Source organism: Perca fluviatilis, chromosome 14 (genome assembly GCF_010015445.1).
Source record: "Perca fluviatilis chromosome 14, GENO_Pfluv_1.0, whole genome shotgun sequence".
Classification (NCBI taxonomy): domain Eukaryota; kingdom Metazoa; phylum Chordata; class Actinopteri; order Perciformes; family Percidae; genus Perca; species Perca fluviatilis.
Window position 1 is genome coordinate 9,780,042 of NC_053125.1, and position 20,898 is coordinate 9,800,939.

General features: G+C 41.5%; 1 protein-coding gene across 1 annotated transcript; it reads left to right on the top strand.

The window, feature by feature from the left end:
- The first annotated feature begins 91 nt into the window (after nucleotides 1-91).
- On the top strand, nucleotides 92-19,542 carry gigyf1a (GRB10 interacting GYF protein 1a). The gene is made up of 25 exons (XM_039823353.1): nucleotides 92-303; nucleotides 405-468; nucleotides 2,941-3,070; nucleotides 3,381-3,476; nucleotides 3,668-3,785; nucleotides 4,518-4,626; nucleotides 4,749-4,951; nucleotides 6,179-6,441; nucleotides 6,649-6,783; nucleotides 7,229-7,271; nucleotides 8,357-8,517; nucleotides 8,871-9,036; nucleotides 9,132-9,433; nucleotides 9,939-10,039; nucleotides 10,186-10,286; nucleotides 10,384-10,457; nucleotides 10,722-10,859; nucleotides 11,173-11,385; nucleotides 11,479-11,699; nucleotides 11,964-12,121; nucleotides 12,626-12,789; nucleotides 13,154-13,198; nucleotides 13,754-13,898; nucleotides 14,834-18,132; nucleotides 18,287-19,542. The coding sequence occupies exons 2-24, from the start codon at nucleotides 434-436 to the stop codon at nucleotides 14,899-14,901; spliced, it is 3,189 nt and encodes a 1,062-aa protein (XP_039679287.1). The 5' UTR covers nucleotides 92-303; nucleotides 405-433; the 3' UTR covers nucleotides 14,902-18,132; nucleotides 18,287-19,542.
- The last annotated feature ends 1,356 nt before the right edge of the window (nucleotides 19,543-20,898 follow it).

The window sequence follows — 20,898 nt, forward strand, 5'->3', positions numbered from 1 at the left end:
TTTTTTTTTTTTTTTTTTTTTTTTGTTTATCAAACGTTTTTCGGCTGTGAGTAGCAGGAGCTTCCATTCTCCAAACTATCATCGACCCCCACACTTCCTTATCTAGTTAGGACCTGATAACCTGGTATTCCTCAAGCACCTGAAACTGGCAGCTATTCTCTTTGTGTCTGTGTGTTTGGGGAGCTCTGTGACCACAGCTTAAGCACCACTCAGCCTTCTAGTCACCTAAGCCTAACTAAAGCCAGCCAGCTCAAGCCTGGTCCAGTCCAGCCCAGTCCAGCCTGCTCCGATCATCTGGACAGGGTAAGGTTTGGAGCACATTTACTCATTTGCGTAATCATTTTTTACAAGTTAAATTTTTTTCTGCAGAAAATGAAACTGTTTTTTTTTCTTCTTTTTCTCAGATACTCAGTTCTGTGTGGACGTGAGGAATATGACTGCTGAGACTCTTAACTTCGGCCCAGAATGGTAACTGATCTGATTTCTTTACATTATTTTACCACATTTTTAAAGTAGTACTGTATACAGGGAGAACTATCTCCTGAAGAAAATACATGTAATTGCTTTCATGGTGATTAGATGGATTTTTAGTAACAATATAAGCATTTAAAGACATAATGGAGTTTAATGTGTGTTAGGATTTGACTGCAGTGTGTGTTTTACTTGCTTGTTCAGGAGCTTTTGACCTTATCACCTGGTCGTCATGATACTGTAGATGTTCAAATTGATATTATTGTGAGCATTTGACTTTTTCCCCATGTCATTTTAAAGAAATCTTGTCATAAATTTACGCATTCTGTTATTTTGTCTGGATGGCCTTTTTGAATGTGTCCATTACATCTAATGGAATTTGCTCACGTGATTATGAGATTATTTTTTGTGTAAAATTGACATTTTTGATTTCTGATGGTGGAAGGAAAGGTCAGGAGGTTAATTAAAATCTGGTATTTACTGCAATCCACTGCATATTTGATAGAAATCTGGCCCTAAGATGCCTTGTCACAGACCAAATTAGGAACCATCCTCTGGGGACCAAGATTGTCCATCATAGATTTTATGGAACAAGACCTAGTCGAAACCCAGTATATGGCTGGACTGTGAATGGTCAGTGTGCAAAATGTTAAATTCAGAAGTCTGTAAAGACAAGCAGACTATTCCGTTCTTGGTGTGCGGTAGATTTTTAATGAGCGGCTGCTTAGAGCAATGGCCAATGGGGCAACTCCATGACTCGTCCCACAGTTTCACATTTATAGGGCTGGCCTCACTGATAGTTGATTAATCAATAAGCCATTTGACAGAGGATTAATTAGCAACTATTTTGATGACCAGTTAATTGAGTAATGTTTCATGAAAAAATGCCAAATATTTGCTGGGTCCAGCTTTTCAAATGCGAGGATTTTCTTTCTTTTCTTTGTCTCATATGATAGTAAACAAAATATCTTTTGGTTGTTTGAACAAAAGCTATTTGAAGACATCATCTTGGACTCTAACAAAAGGTGATTTTTCACTTTTTTTCTGACATTTTATGAGCAGTCATTAATCAAGAAAATAATGGGCAGATAAACTGATGAAAATAATTGTTAGCTTCATATTTTTTGTAGTCTTCAGTTTGCTAGCACTCAATCTCTAACAGCCTGTGACTGCGGTGTGCATTCTTGGTGCAGTGCCAGCCTCGCAGAATATTTCTCTCTTTACACATCTGCAGCTGCTTTCCTCTCAGTGGCCCTTCTAGCCCACTTTAATCCATGCACCCTTTTTAATACAGCTATATAATGGCCAGTTCATGGGCTCACCATGTACAGCTGTCTGGCCAGCATGTTTACAAGTATTTTAATGCTTGTTAGCGTTACCAAATTATTTAGACCATTTGAGCTTTAGTTGGCAGTAAAGTCGGCGAGGATGTTAGTTGTTGTGGTAGAATTCAAAGTGAAAACATTCTGCCTCACATTTTTGATTTATGTCATAGCTATTAGGCCAACCTTTGCTCTATAAGACTCTCACAAAGGATTATGAATGTATAGATTTTAGTGTGGAAGATCCTTTAGATACCATGCTTGTTGGGGAGTGAAGCAGAATTTTCTAATGTAAATACAAGTGAAGTGAATACAAACATGCAGAGATATTTGTAATTATCTCACCCACTGGCATGCTTCCTCAGCTCTCTTATTATTCATATTAGTGGATGCGGCACTTATTTTTACCCTCTTTTGATATGCCATAAACTGGCTTTCCTTTTACCTCATACATCCCACACCCACCTCCACACCTCTGAGAGTGCCATGTGGTTTTGATGTTGGGCTTTGACTCAATGGCACGTTTTGTAGAGGCATATGAATGCAGCCATTGTTAAACAGCAGGCCTTGGAATCTGGCCTGCTAGTAATCGCTTTTTAAAATGAAATCTTGAGATTGGAAAGCTAATATATCATCTGTGTTGAGCCAAGTGTATTCAGGGGACCTGCGTAGGAGGATGGTTGACTTATTACCACAGAATATCTAGTAAATAATGTTTTTCCCTGCTGCAAGATGGATGCCATGAGAATTTTTTTCTGCAGTTCAGATTAATAGGAATTCTATCACGCTTACACAATATTCTGTGCCAACAGAGGAATTTACACCAAGTTATTTATAAGAGGTATTTCTACATTAAATGTCAGCTCCAGTCAGTAGACAGAAAAAAATATTACAAAGATGTGGCTTTAAAGTCAGTCATTTCCTGTTGAAACACTGACACGTGACCAGAAGCTTTTGGTTACTGGTTTATTTGATACTGTTAAAAATGTATACACGGTTTCAGCTTTACAGTTGCATCAAACATTCCACCCAAGTCCTACCTTTTAAATTCAACACTGAGATATCTTGGTCTGTTTGAGATTCAAGAAGTATTGAGATTAAAAATGCATCCATAGTCTTAAAGATTCCTGAACTCTTGCTCATGCAGGCTCCGTGCACTGTCCAGTGGGGGGAGTGTGACGTCCCCCCCTCCTTCCCCCGCCATGCCAAAGTACAAGTTGGCCGAGTACCGCTACGGCCGAGAGGAGATGTTAGCACTTTATATCAAAGACAACAAGGTTAGTGGGAAAGCTCTACAAAGTTTCTCTCAGGACTGTTTGACTCACTGAATAAGAAAAATCATCTTCAATTGTTTAGTAAAGTTGAGTAAGTTAAAAGGGATCAAGCACTTTCTAAACACCAGCATTTAAACTTCTATTGACTTTCCCATGCTCCAAAATAAAAACCTGTTTGTAGGTCAGTTGTTTTTCGAAGTCAAAATTGTTTTTGATAGATAGTAATGTCCTAAATGCCTGTTATTGTTATTATTATTATTGTTGTTGTTGTTGTTGTTGTTGTTGTTGTTGTTATTATTGTTGTTGTTTTTAGGTCCCAGAGGACATGCAGGATAAGGAGTTTGCTGCTATTCTGCAAGATGAGCCCATGCAGCCACTGGCACTGGTGCCTCTCACTGAGGAGGAGCAGGTCTGCCACAAACGCACATCCACAAATACACTGATACCTTGAAATGTTGAACTGTTTCGGCTCGTCATGCCATATCCCATTGCGATACGACCTCAGTTTCAAAGCGAGCAGTTCTGTTGGTTGACAAATGTGGCTGTGAGTTCACATTCCTCACATTCCTCCCTTGTGCTCTTTCCATTCTCTCTCTGCAGAGGAACTTCTCCATGTCTGTGAACAGTGTGGCGGTGCTGAGGCTCATGGGAAAAGGGGTGGGCGGGGCTGCCCCAGCTGGAGTGGTCCGAGGACGAGGGACCACGCGAGGTGGTCGAGGTAAAAACTAAGGGCAAAAAAACCCTCCCAGACACCCATTAGAAGAGAAACGGCATTGATTCAGCCTAAGTGCACTCATGAATCCACAACCACTTGTGCTCTAACTAACATGAGTCCAACAGCAACAGAAATGCTGCCCAAAACCCTTGGCTGAAACTACAATGGCTGTTATCCAGGCAAAGTAAAACAGTTTATTCAAGCCAACCACTGAAGTGTTTATTTCCCCCTTTTCTTCCACCATCTTGATGCAGCACACTTCCTCTTGGCCTGTCTAAATAGTCCTTCTTTTGTCCAGCCACACCTGTCTAAAGCCACAGGGCTGATGAAATCACCTTGTGCACACACACCACTCTGTGCATATAAAAGGCCAATGTAAACACTAGCCGTCCGGTTCAGGACATCCAAGGAAACCACTTGAAAGAATGATGCTGTGTGGGTTTCATATTTTATGTGCTTGTGTGTGGCTGTTTGCAGCTTGAAAGAGATACAAGCTAATTAAATATAGGTACGGGGCTTGTAAAGTTATAAAAGTGTTTGTTCAATTATTTTTGAACAAAAATATTTTAAATAAAGTTTAAAATATTAGGTTGATTTAAAAGAAAGGAGCACATCTGACTGTAGAGAGTGAGTGAAACAATCCCAACTGGCTTATCACAAGTCTTATCTCATTCAGATGATGATGATGATAATATTAAATAATAAACACCCTCTTCTTTGTGTGTATATAATCAGGACGAGGTCGTGGTGAAGGTGGATTCTACCAAAGAAGTATTGAAGAAGCGGAGGTGGGTTTCGGACGCAGCGTCCGAGAGATACACCGCAGCCAGAGCTGGGATGACCGGTAAGAAAAACCCAGCACACGCTACTTGAAGTCCTATAAATGACATCCAGTGTAATTTAATTCAAGAATCCTTGAATTGATTGTTTGGTTTATCACTCCCCCCTCCTCCCCCCTTTCCTCAGGGGTGAGCGTCGATTTGAGAAACCGCTGCGGCGGGAGGTGGGGCGTCCTGGCTTTGAAGAAACTGTGGGTCCCGTGGTTCCAGGAAGGAAGGAGTACACAAGGGCTGACAGCGATAACTGGCGCATCCTCCGGGAGGAGCAGGAGGAGGAGGAGGGGGTGGAGCCGGGCACCAACTGGAGACTTGCTGGAGCCCGCAGGGATGGTACGATAAACACAAACATTTATTTATTTATTTATTGCAGTGCTTCCTCAAATTCTTGTTTGTGTTTAAAATGAAAGCTGTACACAAGAAAAAGCAAAGGCATCATCATTTATTTTTGTTTTAAAATGCATGTGGCAGTCCAAACACTCTTGATATGGTTTTATTCACCAGTATGGAGGCGTTGTTTATGGAGGCAAAGGGTTTATTAAACTGGTTGTTTCAGGGGCTTAACATAGGGCTGGGCAATATATAAATATTATATAGATATTGTGATATGAGACTAGATATCGTCTTAAATATACTGGATATTGTAATATCGTAATATGAAAAAAAAGTGTTGTCTTTTCTGGTTTTACAAGCTTCATTACAGTAAAATGTCATTTTGTGAACTTTCCAGACTGTTCTAGCTGTTCTAGTATTTGCCTTCACCCACGTAGTCATTAAATCCACGTTAACTGATTTATATATCAAAAATCTCATTGTAAAACTATTTTGTGAAAGCACCAACAATATCGCTGCAATATTTATATCGAGGTATTGGGTCAAAAATATTGTGATATTTCTTCTTCAGTCATTTAATAATATATTACATATCATTATATCATACGATTAAGATTTGTCCTTATAAAAAAAAAAAGAGAACTTGAAATTCCGTTCTTACAATATACAGATTCAGGTGACTGAACGATTCATATGTGGCTTACATGGCCAATTTGTATTGAGCAACCAAATTTAGACCAAGCCTACGTTGGACCTGGAACATATCGCATATCCCTGTTAACAGGTTTTTGTTCTTTATGTAATCAGTAATACGCTGTGGCTTTAGGGAATTAAAAAGGTGGATGTGACCATTCAAATTAGTGTAATCACACAGTTTGTTGGTTCACACTTAAGAGTAGGCCTCAGTAGAAGAAAATGATTTATACTACTCCATACAATCAAAGATGTGTTGTGACAATGTGTGCAGCAGGTTTAACTTAAACAGAAGCTATAGTGACATCTAGTGGCAGTTGGTGATTTCTAAAAGACACAGTAGGGTTTTACATGGCTGAAACAGAGCTGCACTACGACAGGTGGGCTATAACATGTAGTCATGACTACATGATTGTCTGGGCAACCGCTGTAACTTGGCAATGCGTTACTCCTATAAAACCTTGTCACTGTATATTTTTTGTAAGTAGGAACCTACTCTGTTTCATTGATCTTTTCCTGACTTGCTTATGACAGTATCCTCACTGATGGCGGTCAACTCTTTGTCAGATGGTGGTCCTCGCTCAGCAGGCTGGCGAGAGCATACTGGTCCAGGGGAGAGTCGTCGGAGGAAGTTTGATTTCGATTTCCGGGACTCTGAGGGCCATGGTGGTGGCCGCCGGCGTGCAGGTAGTGAGGGACAAGAGGATGACAGGGACGGCCTGCCAGAGTGGTGTACAGACGAGGAGGACGGGGAGATGGGCACGTTTGACTCCTCTGGAGCTTTCATGACTATGAAGGTGCGTTTTTCAATTATTTTCAACCCCTGGTATTATAAATGTCTTCACAATAGACTCTGTGAGTGAAGTTCTTGTTTTAGTAAAGTCTTTACACCGGATCATCTTGTGTTTCAGCCAGTATATTTATTTTATTGTCAGCCCTCATGAATGTCAGGATTTGTTAACACTCTTTCGTTTCCTCTACTTCTCTTGGTCGTTTTCTGTCAGAAGGGTGGCAAGGAGACAATCCTGGAGGACGAGTTTGAGTTTAAGGGGATAGAGGAGGAAGAAGAAGAAGAGGAGAACTTTGCTGACATTGAGAGGAACAGTGCTGAAGGAGACAAAGACAATGGTGAGGAGAGACTTCATCTTTTCTTTAAATGATGGTTTTAGAATGTTTTTGGAATACATAGGGTTTTCTATGCCAGCCTTATTGTTGCGTACATGTTCAATGATCAATTGATTTAAAAGCAAAATTGGAATGTTAATAAAACGTGAGGAAATGGATCATAAGGTATGAGCCTTTTGCATCGTAAATGTGCCCAACAGCATATTGTTTGCACTTTGTCCATACAGTTTTTTTTTTTCTCTAGTTGATCACAAGCCCAGCATCAATAACTATTGATTTTGGCATCTTACTTAATGTTTTGTTTTTTTTTTTTTTTTTTTTAACCCCCCCCCCTCAACCCAACCCCCCCCCCCCCCCCCCCCCCCCCCCCCCCCCCTCCCCTCCCCCCCCCCCCCCCCCCCCCCCCCCCCCCCCCCCCCCCCCCCCCCCCCCCCCCCCCCCCCCCCCCCCTCCCCCCCCCCCACCACCCCCCATGTCAAGCCAGCAGCCATGCCCAGTGAAGGTAAATATACTACAAACCGATTCAGTTGGAAACGTTACTATGCTTTTCATTGAGCATTGAGTTTGAATTAAGTAGCAAACTACATACCTGCAAACTAGTCGCTTTTCGGCGAAAATCGCCGTTTTGAATGGGAAAGTCATCCACATGAATTGTGTAGATCCTAAGATTTTTTTATTTGGGGGGGCGGGGGGGAGGTGTCCGAGACCCGGTGATAATATGGCACCGGTGTCTTAACGACCGTTATCTACCGGACCGATTAGCAACGCGGATTTCGACATTAAAGGCAACAGAAACATCACCTTTTTCAGCCCTTTTGAGTTTGCAGCTATGAAACTAAAGGCATCAGTGTTTGTCACATGCTTGCAGGAAGGCCACCATTAGTCATACCCTGCTTTTTTCAGATTATTGGCAGTGTCAAGGTTTCAACCATTAAACAGCCAAATAGCATTTTTTTCACTTTCTGTCAGTGGATCAGTTAAAAAAAAAAAAAATTGAAATTGAGAAATAGATTCCATAGAAATATGAGCTTGTGCTTTTTTTTTTTTTTTTTTAAATAGAAGCACTGGAGCAACCAGTACTATATCCAATTGTTATAAAGTAATAGAGTTTGCATGTTCTCCCCATGTTTTTTGTGGGTTTCCTCCGGGTGCTCCGGTTTCCCCCACCATCAAAAAACATGTACTAGGTTCTCCTGTCAGTGCCCTTGATCAAGGCACTGGCTCAGCTCTGGAGTTGGTCCCCGGGCGCTGTAAATGGCTGCCCCCTTCTCCCTTGAGGGATGGGTTAAATGCAGAGAATGAATTTCGCTACATGTATGTGACAGTAAAGTAAATTTTTCTTGCATTTAGCCAATCTTTTAGTCTCACGAGTGTGTAGGAGGAAACTAGCGACGTTGATGTTTTGTTTTGATATATAATCTGTTTACCCAAATCACTTAATATCTTGTTTACTGGCCCCGCTGTTCCTGCTGTATCTGATAGAGAATCAGTAGTTGGCTCTACCCGCCACATCCAGCATCACCATCCCATAAATGGAAACACTAAAAATAGGGCCCATTGTTTTACTAACGTTTCTTGTTGTTTTAGTGTCAGACATGGCTCCGATAGGGGGCTCCAAGGCCCAGCTGAGCCCTAGCGCCCCCACCTCTTCCAGTCTGCCTCCCCCACCCCCTTCCTCTGTTGCTGCTCTCCACCCTCCACCTGGAGGAGACGCAGAGGATGACGAGGGAATGAAGCACCTGCAGCAGGTAGGAACAACAGGAGGCCAAGTTCAAGCAGCGGTCTCAGAAACATAATCTAACTGTAACAGGAAGCACATTTAACTCTAATCAACTGATTATTTTGCTACAGGATATTCTAGAGTCATTACTTTGAATAAAATAAAGAATCTATGAAATGTACCCCCATTCTTTTTTTTATTTTTTTTTATTTTATTTATTTTTTTATAAACTTTTCGATCATATCAGTCATGGCAGCTCCACCTGATGGTTAAGCTGAATTAAAAGACCCAAGCTAAATGCCTAAATGCTCTGTCCTCAAGTGAACTTGCCAGGATGTGCTGGTGTATTGACTGTGTGTGTGTGTGTGTGTGTGTGTGTAGGAGGCAGAGAGGATGGTGGCATCACTGCAGGACACTTCTTTGGAGGAAGAGTGTTTCACCCAGGCGCTGCAGCAGCAGGAGAGCAGGAACACAGCAGCTGCTCTGCCACTGTCGCATGAGGCCGCCATGAAGTGGTTCTACAAGGACCCACAGGGAGAGATCCAGGGTATACTCGCACACCGTGGCATTTACTGTTGGTCTTACACTCATACCTGCAAGCACAGCATGATTCATAAATATGTCTATCCCACCCGCTACCAGGTCCATTCACCACAGTGGAGATGTGCGAGTGGTTCCAGGCTGGCTACTTCACCATGACCCTTCTGGTGAAGCGGGGCTGCGACGAGGGCTTCCAACCCCTTGGCGACGTCATCAAGATGTGGGGCCGCGTGCCCTTTGCCCCAGGGCCCTCCCCGCCGCCCCTGCTGGTGAGACAGCCACCACCAACGCAGCGCCCGCAGCCCACCCGAGGGCCCGCCGGGACTGTGAGTCAGAGCTCAGCCAACGTAGAGGATGGGGAGGGGAGGATGCAGAGGAGAGGGAAGATTGATAGACAGGTTACGGTAAAAGACCAATGATTCATTCAAATTCAATTTAACATGAAAGATTTCTGAAAATTGACCCCACCTGATTTTGAGACATGTCATTTTAATTGTTACAGTTAGTATATTATAATACTATATATCTTCATTTATTAATATTTACACCACAGTCATAAAACAATATAATGCAGTGGCCCTCCAGTAAAAGTCACTGGTTGCATGAAAGCTTCAAAATAGTGGAGCAGAACAGGGCAGGTTCCATACCTGTATTTAATGCTGTAATGTAACACTACAGATATTGTCATGTGTTCCTGATTACCTATGAACGTGACACAGTTGAGATGTTTTTGCATCTATAAAAGCATGTTACATTTTACATAATCTTATGGGAATGCACAATTCCTGTATGGTTCATTTGTAACAAATCTTTCTTCATCTCGTCTTTCTTAGCATTATCCCACTACATATGGATAGCTGTGTTTTGTGTTTGCGTTGTATTGACTTGTGATCGCGGTCTACTTTTCAGGGAAACCTGGACCAGGACCGACTGAAAAAGCAACAGGAGCTGGCAGCAGCAGCTCTTTATCAGCAGCTCCAACAGCAGCAGCTATTCCAGCTCATTAACAGGTCGGCCTATGGGGGGGATATAGGTTTCACCTTACATGTCTGGACTACTGTACATTCATTTGTGTTTGAGACCTAGTTTCTGTCATTTCACAGAGGAGATGTTGACTTTGGACTTTCAGTGTTTGACTTTGCTTTGCTTGTTCCAGGTGCAGTGAGCAGGGTATGATGCCTTCGATGAACAGGTCGATGTCAGTGCCAGATACAGGGTCCATGTGGGACATGCATACCTCAGCTTCACAGCCGTCAGGTACATTCTAGACTGCACCTGGATGTGTGCACAATGACAACACATGTCTGTACCTTTTTATATGATGCTGAAATAACCCAATTTTATTTCCATGTAGGCAGTGAAGCCAGTCTTTGGGACATAACAATGAATCCTTCTACTCAGGGTCCAACTCTCGAACAGCTTCAAAAGGTGGGTTCAGTTGTGAGACTTCTGCCTTAGAAGGCCAAATTACGTCTACATTTTGCTAAGTTTCTTTATTATTTTTTTTTTTTTTCTTCACTGTCGCATTGCTGTTTAATTGCTAGCTGGACAAATTGGTAGCAATGCTAGCAGGCACAATAACCGTAATCAAAAGGGGTCAGATGTAAAACCAAGATAGAGTAAAACCTTTTTTGTTGCTTATTCTAATCTCAGCGTATGCCTTTCGTTTGACTCCTGATGTTTTCCCTCCAGCTCCAGCAGGAGAGGCGAGACGCTGAACTCAGGGCAAAGCGCGAGGAGGAGGAGCAGCGTAAGAGGAGGGAGGAGAAGAGGAGGCAACAGGAGGAGCAAAAGAGGAGGGATGAGGAGGAGCTCTTCAGACGCAAGCAGGTGAGTTGAAGAGTGATATATTTGTTTTTTCAGATTTTGTAAACTGAAAATTGAAATGTCTTATTTTATTTATTTTTTTAACAAGAAATATTAGTTTTTTTATGTTACAGGCTTGGCTCATAAAAACTGCAAAACATTTTAAGCAAAATTGTGTTGACACTATTGGTTATCATATGAAATATAACTTGATTATCACATGGTTCAGTTCAAAGATGAAATGCAATAATAATGGCTATTAGGTGGCTTTAAACGCTTTTCACAGAGTAATAAATTACCGCTTTAAAGTGTTGACCTCTGTCATGTCTTCCTGTAGTGTCGTCAGCAGCAGGAACTGATTATGAAGTTGCTGCAGCAGGCCCCCCAGCAGCAGGGTCCTGGGGCAAGCGGCTCAGGCTGGAGCGGGGCTCCCTCCTCTGGGCTATCCAAATCAGGAAAGCCCCCGGCTCTGGCTCTGCTGGAAATGCAGCAGGAGGCAGAGAGGCTCCTGAAACAGCAGCAGCAACAGAGACAGCAGCAGAGAGACCGCGTGAGTTTCAGCAATGAAAGTCCTCCCATTGTAGAGTATGCCAATAGGAAATTATTACAATTTGTTAAAAATTATTTCTCTGTCTGATTCCAGCACTCCGGCATGTCAATGGGGAGTTCCTCCATGGGAGGGCAGTGGGTGGATGGTGTTGGTATGTGGGGCGGGCCTGGAGGTATGGAGGGTAAGGGTGGCAGTGGAAGCTCTTCAGGCAGCATGGGCATGTGGGACGAGGCTGTGAAGAACCAAACCGGCCTGCGTGGCAACAGCAACAACAACATGGGCTTGAAGAACAGCCGCAGCAGCCCTTCACTCAGGTACATGAGGCCAGATTCAATAAACTAGTTATTATGCACGCCAAAGGAATAAGTGACAGCCTGTTAAAATACTGTACCCCACACACACACACACACACACACACACACACACACACACACACACACACACACACACACACACACACACACACACACACACACACACTTCTGTGGCAGATAGTACTGTGATATTCATTTATGTGTGTGTAAATTTTAGTTGATGAACATAATCAATGTGCACTGAACCCTGTATGTCATCTGCAGTGATCAGTACATGATGCGTCGGAAGCGGACGGAAGAGGAGGAGAAGCTGCTGAAGCTGCTGCAGGGCATGAAGCCTCAGGATGGCTTCACTACCTGGTGTGAACAGATGCTGCACGCTCTCAACACCTCTGCCAACAACTCCTCGTCCTCTCTGGATGGTAGGCTGCTCAGCTTTGATGTGTTTAGCAATGTCAAGGGTGAGGAAAATGAACCCTACACTTAGAAAGCTGATTGCTATGTGGTATTTAGTAGGGCTGCACCATTAATCGTTTTATAAATCGCGATTTGAAAGAATGCGATTAGCTAATCGCATTCTTTCAAATAAGAAATATTTAGTTGAATGTTTGGCGTAACCTTTGATTTGATTTAACGTTTTTTTTTTTTCAGAAGATAAATGCTGGAATAATGTTGCATATCACATTGTTTCAGATTTTTCATTTATTTTGTATTACTTTATTTAACATGATCATAGAAGGTGCAATATGTAGCAAAAAATAAATTGCAAATCGAATCATTTTCGCAATATCTGGCAGGAAAAACCGCAATTCGATTTTTCCCCCCAAGTCGTTCAGCCCTGGTATTTAGGTACTTGAAAGTACATTCATCTCATTTCCCCACATTTTCAGCATTGCTAATTATTTCAACTTTATGTCTTTATTAAGTTGCCACAATTGTGGCATACCTGAAGGAGGTGGAGTCTCCCTATGCAGTACTGGACTTCATCCGGTCCTATCTAGGGGACACAGTGGAAGCCAAAGAGTTCGCCAAACAGTTTCTGGAGCGACGTGCCAAACAGAAAGCCAACCAACAGAGACAGCAGCAGCAGGTAGGCCTGAGAACAGCATTTACCAAAAATGTCAACTGTTGTGTATATAGTCCTCTCTGCCCAAACATGTTAAGTGTACATACTTGCATTAACAAAATGTACTTAAAATCATTACAAATTATAATAAACCATGACTAGGAAGTGCTGTATACCCAGTACATACTGACTAAATAAAGAGAGAAGAGCATATGCATACTTCTGAATACTGTTTTTATATTAAGGTCAGGCTTGTAAACACCATGATGTATGCTTAATATAATATTAACAGGCTACATTAAATAAAATGGCTATAAAAGAAGCCTTTGAAGTTTATTTCATTGTGACCATTCTAAATTCCTCCTCTTCTCCTTTTTATATATCCCAGTTATCAAAGGAAGTGGCTGGATTGAACATGAACTTCCCTCTGCAGGTACGTAAATATAGATTTTGTTCTGTACATGCAAACACTGATGGAGCAGAGTTGTTAGTGGGAACCACAGTGACGTTGATGTGTGTTTTTGTGTCTCCTGCTGCTACAACAGCCCTCCAATTTCCAAAGATTTTCTTTTAACTAACTATGAACTCTGAATCTCAAAACTGGGCCAGGAAACATCAAATGTCAAATTTTTTTTTTTTTATATATATATATCATCATAGGGATCATTTATCCTTCAAAGCACCTGGGAGAACTCCCAAAATGCACACATGCCAACAAAACATTACTGTCATAAGTGCAAGACTCCAATTTAAGGCAGCAATCCATTTCTTTGAAAAGCCGTTATCAAAGGCTGTGGCAAGAAATGAGGGAAAAGACTGACTCTAAGACTGAAAGTTATGATGCAAATGGATGCATTTACATTTTGTCACAGCTGATATTTTATTTTTTATTTTTTATAAACACTTGGTAGAGCCGTCACAATGTCAGAACTAGCATTTGTATGATTGTCATTTTATTTTTACATTTTCCTTTTTCTTCTCTTTTTAGGACTCAATGCGAGGTATGAATCCAAGCACCCTGCAGTCCATGTTTCAAGCTAACCACATGGGCAAGGCTGGTCTCTATGACAACCAGGGGGTAAAGATGAAGAAGAAACAGCCCATGATGCTGCACTCTGACCCCAGCATCTTAGGTACGTGACCTCACCAGCATGTAATGTTTCTTCCTTTTTGACATAATTTATCTGTAACCAGTCAGAATCAATAAATACCTTGCTTTACGTCTCTTGACCCCAGATTAGCATTGTGATAATACAGAACACAACCTGTCAACAAATAACACCAGCCACACACTCGTACATCAAAGTTAGAGTTAATACACAAAGCGAGCCTAAATGTATTTATTGTCTGGAAACAAATGGAGTTTTACAAAAGCGACAAAGGAAGACACCCAACTTTCTAAAGCACCAGCAGAAAGTATTGTGTCTTCTTGATGACTTGTTTGCACCCACTCCAGGTGGGTAGGATGTGCTCGTAGGGTTGGCTTATGTCTGAAGTTTATTTATGTACCCATAAGCTGTTTGGAGCGTAAACCCAGCGATATTCTGGGATATGGCTCACTGTCAAAGTAGATGTAAACAGGTGGTCAAACAAATGTGATGAAGGTAATAATAGATATTGTAATCTGTGTAGTTTCAGCCTTTTATTTTTTTTATTGGCAGGTATAGTTCTGTAGAAAGAAAATAGTTCCTACATGAAACTGCACACAACCAGGTCTGTAGATTATCTTCAGTAACCGGGTCATGATTTCGTGAAAGAGACCGTCATATTAGAGGGACATCTCTGCAGCCGGTATCTCCAACACTGGGCAACTCACCAAAACAATGTAGATTGATAATTGATAAATAATGCTACAGGTAAGAGTCAAATTATGTATTTTTTTTATTTTGGGGTGAACTGTCCCTTTTTAACCTTTCCAGAACAGAGTGCGCTTCTTATCAAATTATTTCCGGCTCGCATTTAAACGATATCCCTGCCAGCCCCTTTCTAATTCGCCCATGTCCCATCCTCCTCTGATCTTACTCTGCTCTTGTCTGTGCCATCTTTGCCAACCCCCTCCTCCCTGCAGGGTACTCATTCCACAACACGGGCGAGTGTCTGAGCCTGAATGAGATGGAGATGGTGGAGGATTACTGATGTGACGCAGCGCAGCAGCAATAGCTACCTGAGGCCTTCTGTCTTTTAATCAGACAAACCTGATAACGAATGTGCACTGCTGGGGGTACCGGGGGTGGGGGTGGGGGTGATAGGAGGGGAGCAAGTGTGAGGGGAGGTGCAGGGTGGAGGCGCCTGGATCTGCTCCTTCCTTCCCTCTGGCAAGACAAAAAGGGCTCCCTGCTGTACCAGTTGATCACTTGAGCAGGGGTGAGGAGGGGTGATGTTAAAAGTATGTTGGGTATCCTCTGGCACTCAAAAGATTAAGCACCTTATACTGAACTAATGCACTTTATTGAGATGGGATTTGAATAGTTTTTTTTCTTTGTGTGTGTGTGTGTGTGTGTGTGTGTGTGTGTGTGTGTTGGGATTCAGTGCACATACGGTATGTGTATATACACATTATCTGTGTGGCTGGCATCAGAACTGGAAGGGGTCGGTGAAACAGTCGGTGGGTGAATGGTTTTCAAAGTCAGGGGGACCTTTAGTTGAAACCTTATCAGAGAGCAAATCCTTTCTCAAAAGACAAACACTGTTGATATTTCTCTTGTTTAGCATTTTTTTACGTTTATATAAAAAGTAAAGCTATTGAAAAATGGATTATAAAAAAACTTGAAGATTTGCACTTGCCTAAAAAAGAAATAACAAAAACAACAAAAAAAATCAAACAAATGGGGTTAGTTATAGAAGTAAATATTTTTGTGAATGTGTAGGGATGACTGTAAGAGTGACTGATGTGTGATGGTTGGTTTGTGTCAGTAATATACCAGTCTGCACAATGTCTTTTTTTTTTTTTTTTTTCATTCTTTTGTTGCTTACCAAGATGTATGAAACATAAGAGGCCATTTTTGTCTTTTTTGTTCAAATGGTAATTTTGTATTCTCATGTTTGGAGAGTGAGTATGTGTGTTTGTGTGTGTGTCCCTTCTCCAAACAGGGACTTGATCTGTATGTTTTGAGAGAGATGAAAGAATGAATGAAACAGAGAGAGAGAGGGCAATTGCACAACACATCCTTTCTCTCACCAGCTCTTCATCCCAGATAGACGAAATAGAAATGCATACATTTGTAAATGTTAGCTTTGCGCTCATCATGAGATGACCACCACTAGTTTATTCCCCTTAGCCTCTCCCCATGGGGAGCTGTCGCTTGACCTGTGAGGACTAGCAGGCAGGGTGAATCATGAGGGACATTACTGTGTGCGCATCAGAATGAGACTTTGTGTGTGTGTGTGTGTGTGTGTGTGTGTGTTTTCAGAGTGCATGTTCATTTACTGTTCATAGAAATGAGTTAAGACTACAGGTACTCATTTTGAATACATGTGCTTTTTTTGTATGTGTATGAATGCACATTTGTGCCTAAGAACTTGGATAGGGTGCGTGGCCATTGAGACATTAACTCTTTTTTGAGAGCGAGTGTGATGTGCGTCAGTGCTCAGCACAGTGTATGTAAAGTATGTAAGTTTATATCGTAAATATTTCTAGTTCAGTCTAGGGGTGATCCATCGGAAGGTTAGTCCGGTCTGTTTTTCCTGGGATGTGATCACGTTGCCTTTTGTCAGCTCTCGAACTTGTGAATGAAAGGTGTCGAGTTTCTGACTCTGGAAAAAAAAAAAGCATCTTAATGTGCAAGTGCACAGAACGGTGCATGAAATGTTAGCATATTGTGTTACTTATTCGTTGTTGCAATTTGATAATGACGAGTTTTCTTTTTTTTAATGAAAAATATATATGAATATATACATTATATACAAAGTTTAAAAAGTATTTGGACTAAGATAATGAGCACTTGGGGCTGCTATTTTTGTTGTGTGTTTTAATTTTTTTTTTTCCCTTAATTTTTTTTTTCATCTTGTTTCATTATCGCCATGTGAAGTGTGTGTGTGTATTATTTCTTAAGAAAATATTGAATGTATTCCAAAAAAATGACAAGAAACCCGTGCTGATACCAGATTTTTTTTTTTTTTTTTTTACTTCTCCTCAGAAGATTTCAAAAATGGAAACAAAATACAAAAAAGCTTCAAAGAGTTTAGCGAGAACTTTTTTTTTTTTTTCTATTTACACAATGGAGAGAAAAAAAACGGGATGGATACAGTTGAACACACTGCCTCTACAATCCTGGTCGTACAAATAGTGACTAAGAATTAAAAAGAAAGGACTCTTTCTATTCCATACTGGAGCTTTGGTTGTTTACAAACCACATGGATATCTGTGGGTGCAGTTTTTTTGTTGGTTTTAATTTTGTTCTTTTTGTTCCCACATAAGACGGGTGGGGTTTGCAAGTGCGCTTCTGCCATATGGACATTGAGTGGTGTTGGGGTTTTTTTTAAGGAAGAGTGGCAGGTATCACAAGAACATGAACAAGATCCTCTAACCGGACCTTTGTGTGTGTGTGTGTGGTCGTGGATTCTGAGACTTAATCAACCACGGAGCGGAGGTGGGAAAATCAAGGATGGGCTCTGTTTTGTGGAGAACAGAGTGCATAACCCTAGAGGGAACTGAGAGGGCGAAATAGTACACCTGGTTAGTGCACCTGTCTTCACCTCAACCCCTCATAAGCACTCACACCCTGCCCCTCACCAACTCACCTATGCACTTTTGTTCATTCAAGCTGTGAGGTACCATTTTGGGGATGGGAGCACAATTACAACAGGAGGATTGCTACGACTTTGACAAAGTCACTGAAAAGATATTCCCAAACTGAAAATAAGAGACTCGAGGAGCACGTCTTCTCCCACCTCCTGTGTATATAACCATATTTTTGTATTATCTTTCAGAGTAGAAAGGAAAAAATTGCAAATGGATGAAGGAAAATTCATGAGACGTTGATAATATGGAGGGAAAATGTTCTTCAAGAAAACCAATCTTTTGAATATAGTTTGCGATTGACTCGCTGTGAGTTTCCCTTATTTTGCCAGTAACCCTGAAATAATCGGGGATGGAAGAGAAAAAAACAACAAAAAAAAAACAAAACCATGGACTGAGGTGTTGGACATGCTGCAGTGGCTCCAAGACTGACTGATAGTTACTTATCAAAATGGATGCTGCAGTCGCTACAAAGAGCCCACGCCAAGAGTGTTTGATCAACATGCACAGTAAAGAGGCAGCCATGGGTTTGAAGAGCTGCTGGCGAGGATGCTTCTACTTTGTGCCCCAACCCGATGACTGCCTTGAGAGCTGTAGAGTGACTGAAGGAAGAAAAATCTTCGGCAATGGTAAGATATTCTTGCTTAATTTCTTGGAACTGTATATTAAGGACTTAATTTGATCCATTTACTATTGGTTAATCTTGTGGCCCCTTGTTTCGAACTATCGTTTGAACTGTGTGGTGATGATGGGCTCGTGCTCTTTCTTTCTGTCTTCTCGCAGGAGTCTGGCTGTGCTTTATTTGCTGCCCTCCGCATGGAGGATCTAATCTACAAGCCAACCCATGAACCAGTTATCCCTAAACCTGTCCCTTTTTTTGAACTTAAATCCTAAGAAACTTTTCAGTCTTGATCTAGGACTGGGAACGCCATTGGCATTATCAGTTACCGGATGAAGTTGCAGGTTTATCGACCATGGAGCCCATCTGTGTTGTAAGCGTAAGGTTTGGGATTTGATCGGACGCTCTCCGGCGAGCGAGATAAAAAGAGGCACGTATTGCCCAGATGTCATCGCCCACCTCGGCCTGAAACACTCAGGTGGTTGCGTGGAGGTCTTCTAACCAGCGGGACAGAAGACCTGCCCAGACGTCAGAGACAGAGAGCTGTGTTGGGTTTCGATGGACGTGGCTGGATTACACCTTAGTCACCAGAAATCCCTGCCGATGTGGAACTGGATGAACTGAAATAATTGTACAAAACAAAGACTTTTGAAACATCGACAAAACACGAATACGTAGCTACACGTCACATAGATTCTAGAGTTGCAGACACACTACATGCACACCTACAGCAAAAGCAACAGACAGTTACAGTGGCTTTCCTCTGGAACCACGTCTTGACACATAACGGGGCTACATACAATATCAAATCATACACATTACAGACACACACACACACACACAAGCATCATCGCTCACCAATATAAACGCTGAGCTTTGTAAATGTAAAAGTTTGTGTTTTGATTTTTCTCTCATAGTGGTTTTGATTTATTTCTCTGTTCAACATGCCTTAAATTGTATAGTTCGGTCCTGAACGGCTGACTGAAAATGTTTAAGTTGGAAACCACCTCCTCAACTGTCCTCTAAAGTCAAAGAAAGAAATTAGCTTTCTACAAGACTGTTTACTGTTGGCAGTCTGTTCTGTATTAACTTGATACGTGTACATCTGATCACCATGAACGTTACTATTTCGCTACAGAATAGAGCAGTGAGCAGTCTTTGATTAATCAGATTTTGCTGGTGGTTAGCTTTTGTTGCCCTTTTGGTTTCCTTAAAATGAAGAGTGGATGTGTTCAGATTTCCTGTTTAGATTATTGCTGAAGGTGCAGGCTTAAAGGGCTGAAGTCTGTACGGTCTGGAGCTGAGCTGACAGGGTGGGACGCACAGAATTGGCTTAAAGCACAGACTTGTTGCTGTGTGCTAACTATTGTTGGATATACTGCTCTAGGCAAAACTGAACCAGAGTGGCGGGTCCTCCACAAAAAGATACAAGTTGGGGCTTTTTGGTCAAAGTTTTTACACTCCGATGGACATAAATGTTTTGGATCAACTAGGTACTTTTTACAGTTTAAGATGTTAAATCAGGCTTGTAAGAGGCAAGATTGTAAGAGCGAGCTTGCATGATTTGTAATATTTGTGGGTTTTGACACTAAACCTTAAGGCGGGTCACAGCTTGGCCCAGATTGCTTTAGCTCTGTCTGTGCACCGGGTAGTACTGCTGACCATTTCTGATGGCATTGAGTAGATAAAGAATTGTCTGATCAGTTGTGGTGTTATCTGAAAGGAAATTCTATGTTCAGGAAATTTGAAACTTGTTCCATGTATGTATATCTAATTGGATTGGAGAGATTCATGCTTTTAGTCAACCAGTAGTTATCTTTTGTATCCTCGATAACTAAACAATATGATGTTTTTAAACCAAATGGCAACTGATATTCAGTGAATACCTTCAACTTAGACTTGTGGTTTTGGTGGATAGTTACCTGCTATAGCTAACTGAAGTAGACACCGTAGGCTCCAGTATGTCATAACTGTTGAATTGATACTAAATGGTTACAAAGTTTCTTGTTATCAGTTGCCAAATCACAGAAATCGACTTTAACCATATGATGATACTATCAAGTGTCTTATTTGTGAATGACTTTAAAAATACCTGTTTGACATTTTTAAAAGTGGATATTGTGCAGTATTAGTGGTTGGTCAGTCAGTCTGTCTACAAAAAGTCAAACAAGGTTGTTTACGCTATGCAAGCTTTTATGATTAGATAAACTGCGATGCTGTGTTGTCAAAAAGCCCTGGATGTTTGGTTGCATCCTTTGAAAAGATTCTGTCACGGCCTGCCCACTTAACAGTATGAAGTTGATCATCTGCTTTATTTGAGCTCTGGTAACTAAAGTTTCAACAATATTGGCCTAAAAGATATAATGAAAGTCCCCCAAGTCAGCTCAGCTCCTTTGCTTAAGTCTTTGAATGTTGTTAAAATAGCAGCATACATGTAAGAGTTTTGGAAAAGAACAACTGCAAGATGTGTAAATAGTTTGGCTTTGAAGAACAAAATAAATACTAAATAAAGAGGTGTGTGTGTGTGTGTGTGTGTGTGTGTGTGTGTGTGTGTGTGTGTGTGTGTGTGTGTGTGTGTGTGTGTGTGTGTGTGTGTGTGTGTGTGTGTGTGTGTGTGTGTGTGTGTGTGTGTGTGTGTGTGTGTGTGTGTGTGTGTGTGTGTGTGGTGTGTGTTGGGAGAGTGTGTTGGAGAGAGTGTTGGAGAGAGTGTTGGAGAGAGTGTTGGAAGAGTGTTGAGAGAGTGTTGAGAGTGTTGGCGTTGGAGCGTGTGTGTGTG

Coding starts and splice junctions, on each gene's coding strand:
- gigyf1a (XM_039823353.1), top strand. CDS start 434: ATGACTGCTGAGACTCTTAACTTCGGCCCAGAATG. Junction 4,627..4,748: donor AGCCAGAGCTGGGATGACCG/GTAAGAAAAACC, acceptor CCCTTTCCTCAG/GGGTGAGCGTCGATTTGAGA. Junction 9,037..9,131: donor CCCACAGGGAGAGATCCAGG/GTATACTCGCAC, acceptor ACCCGCTACCAG/GTCCATTCACCACAGTGGAG.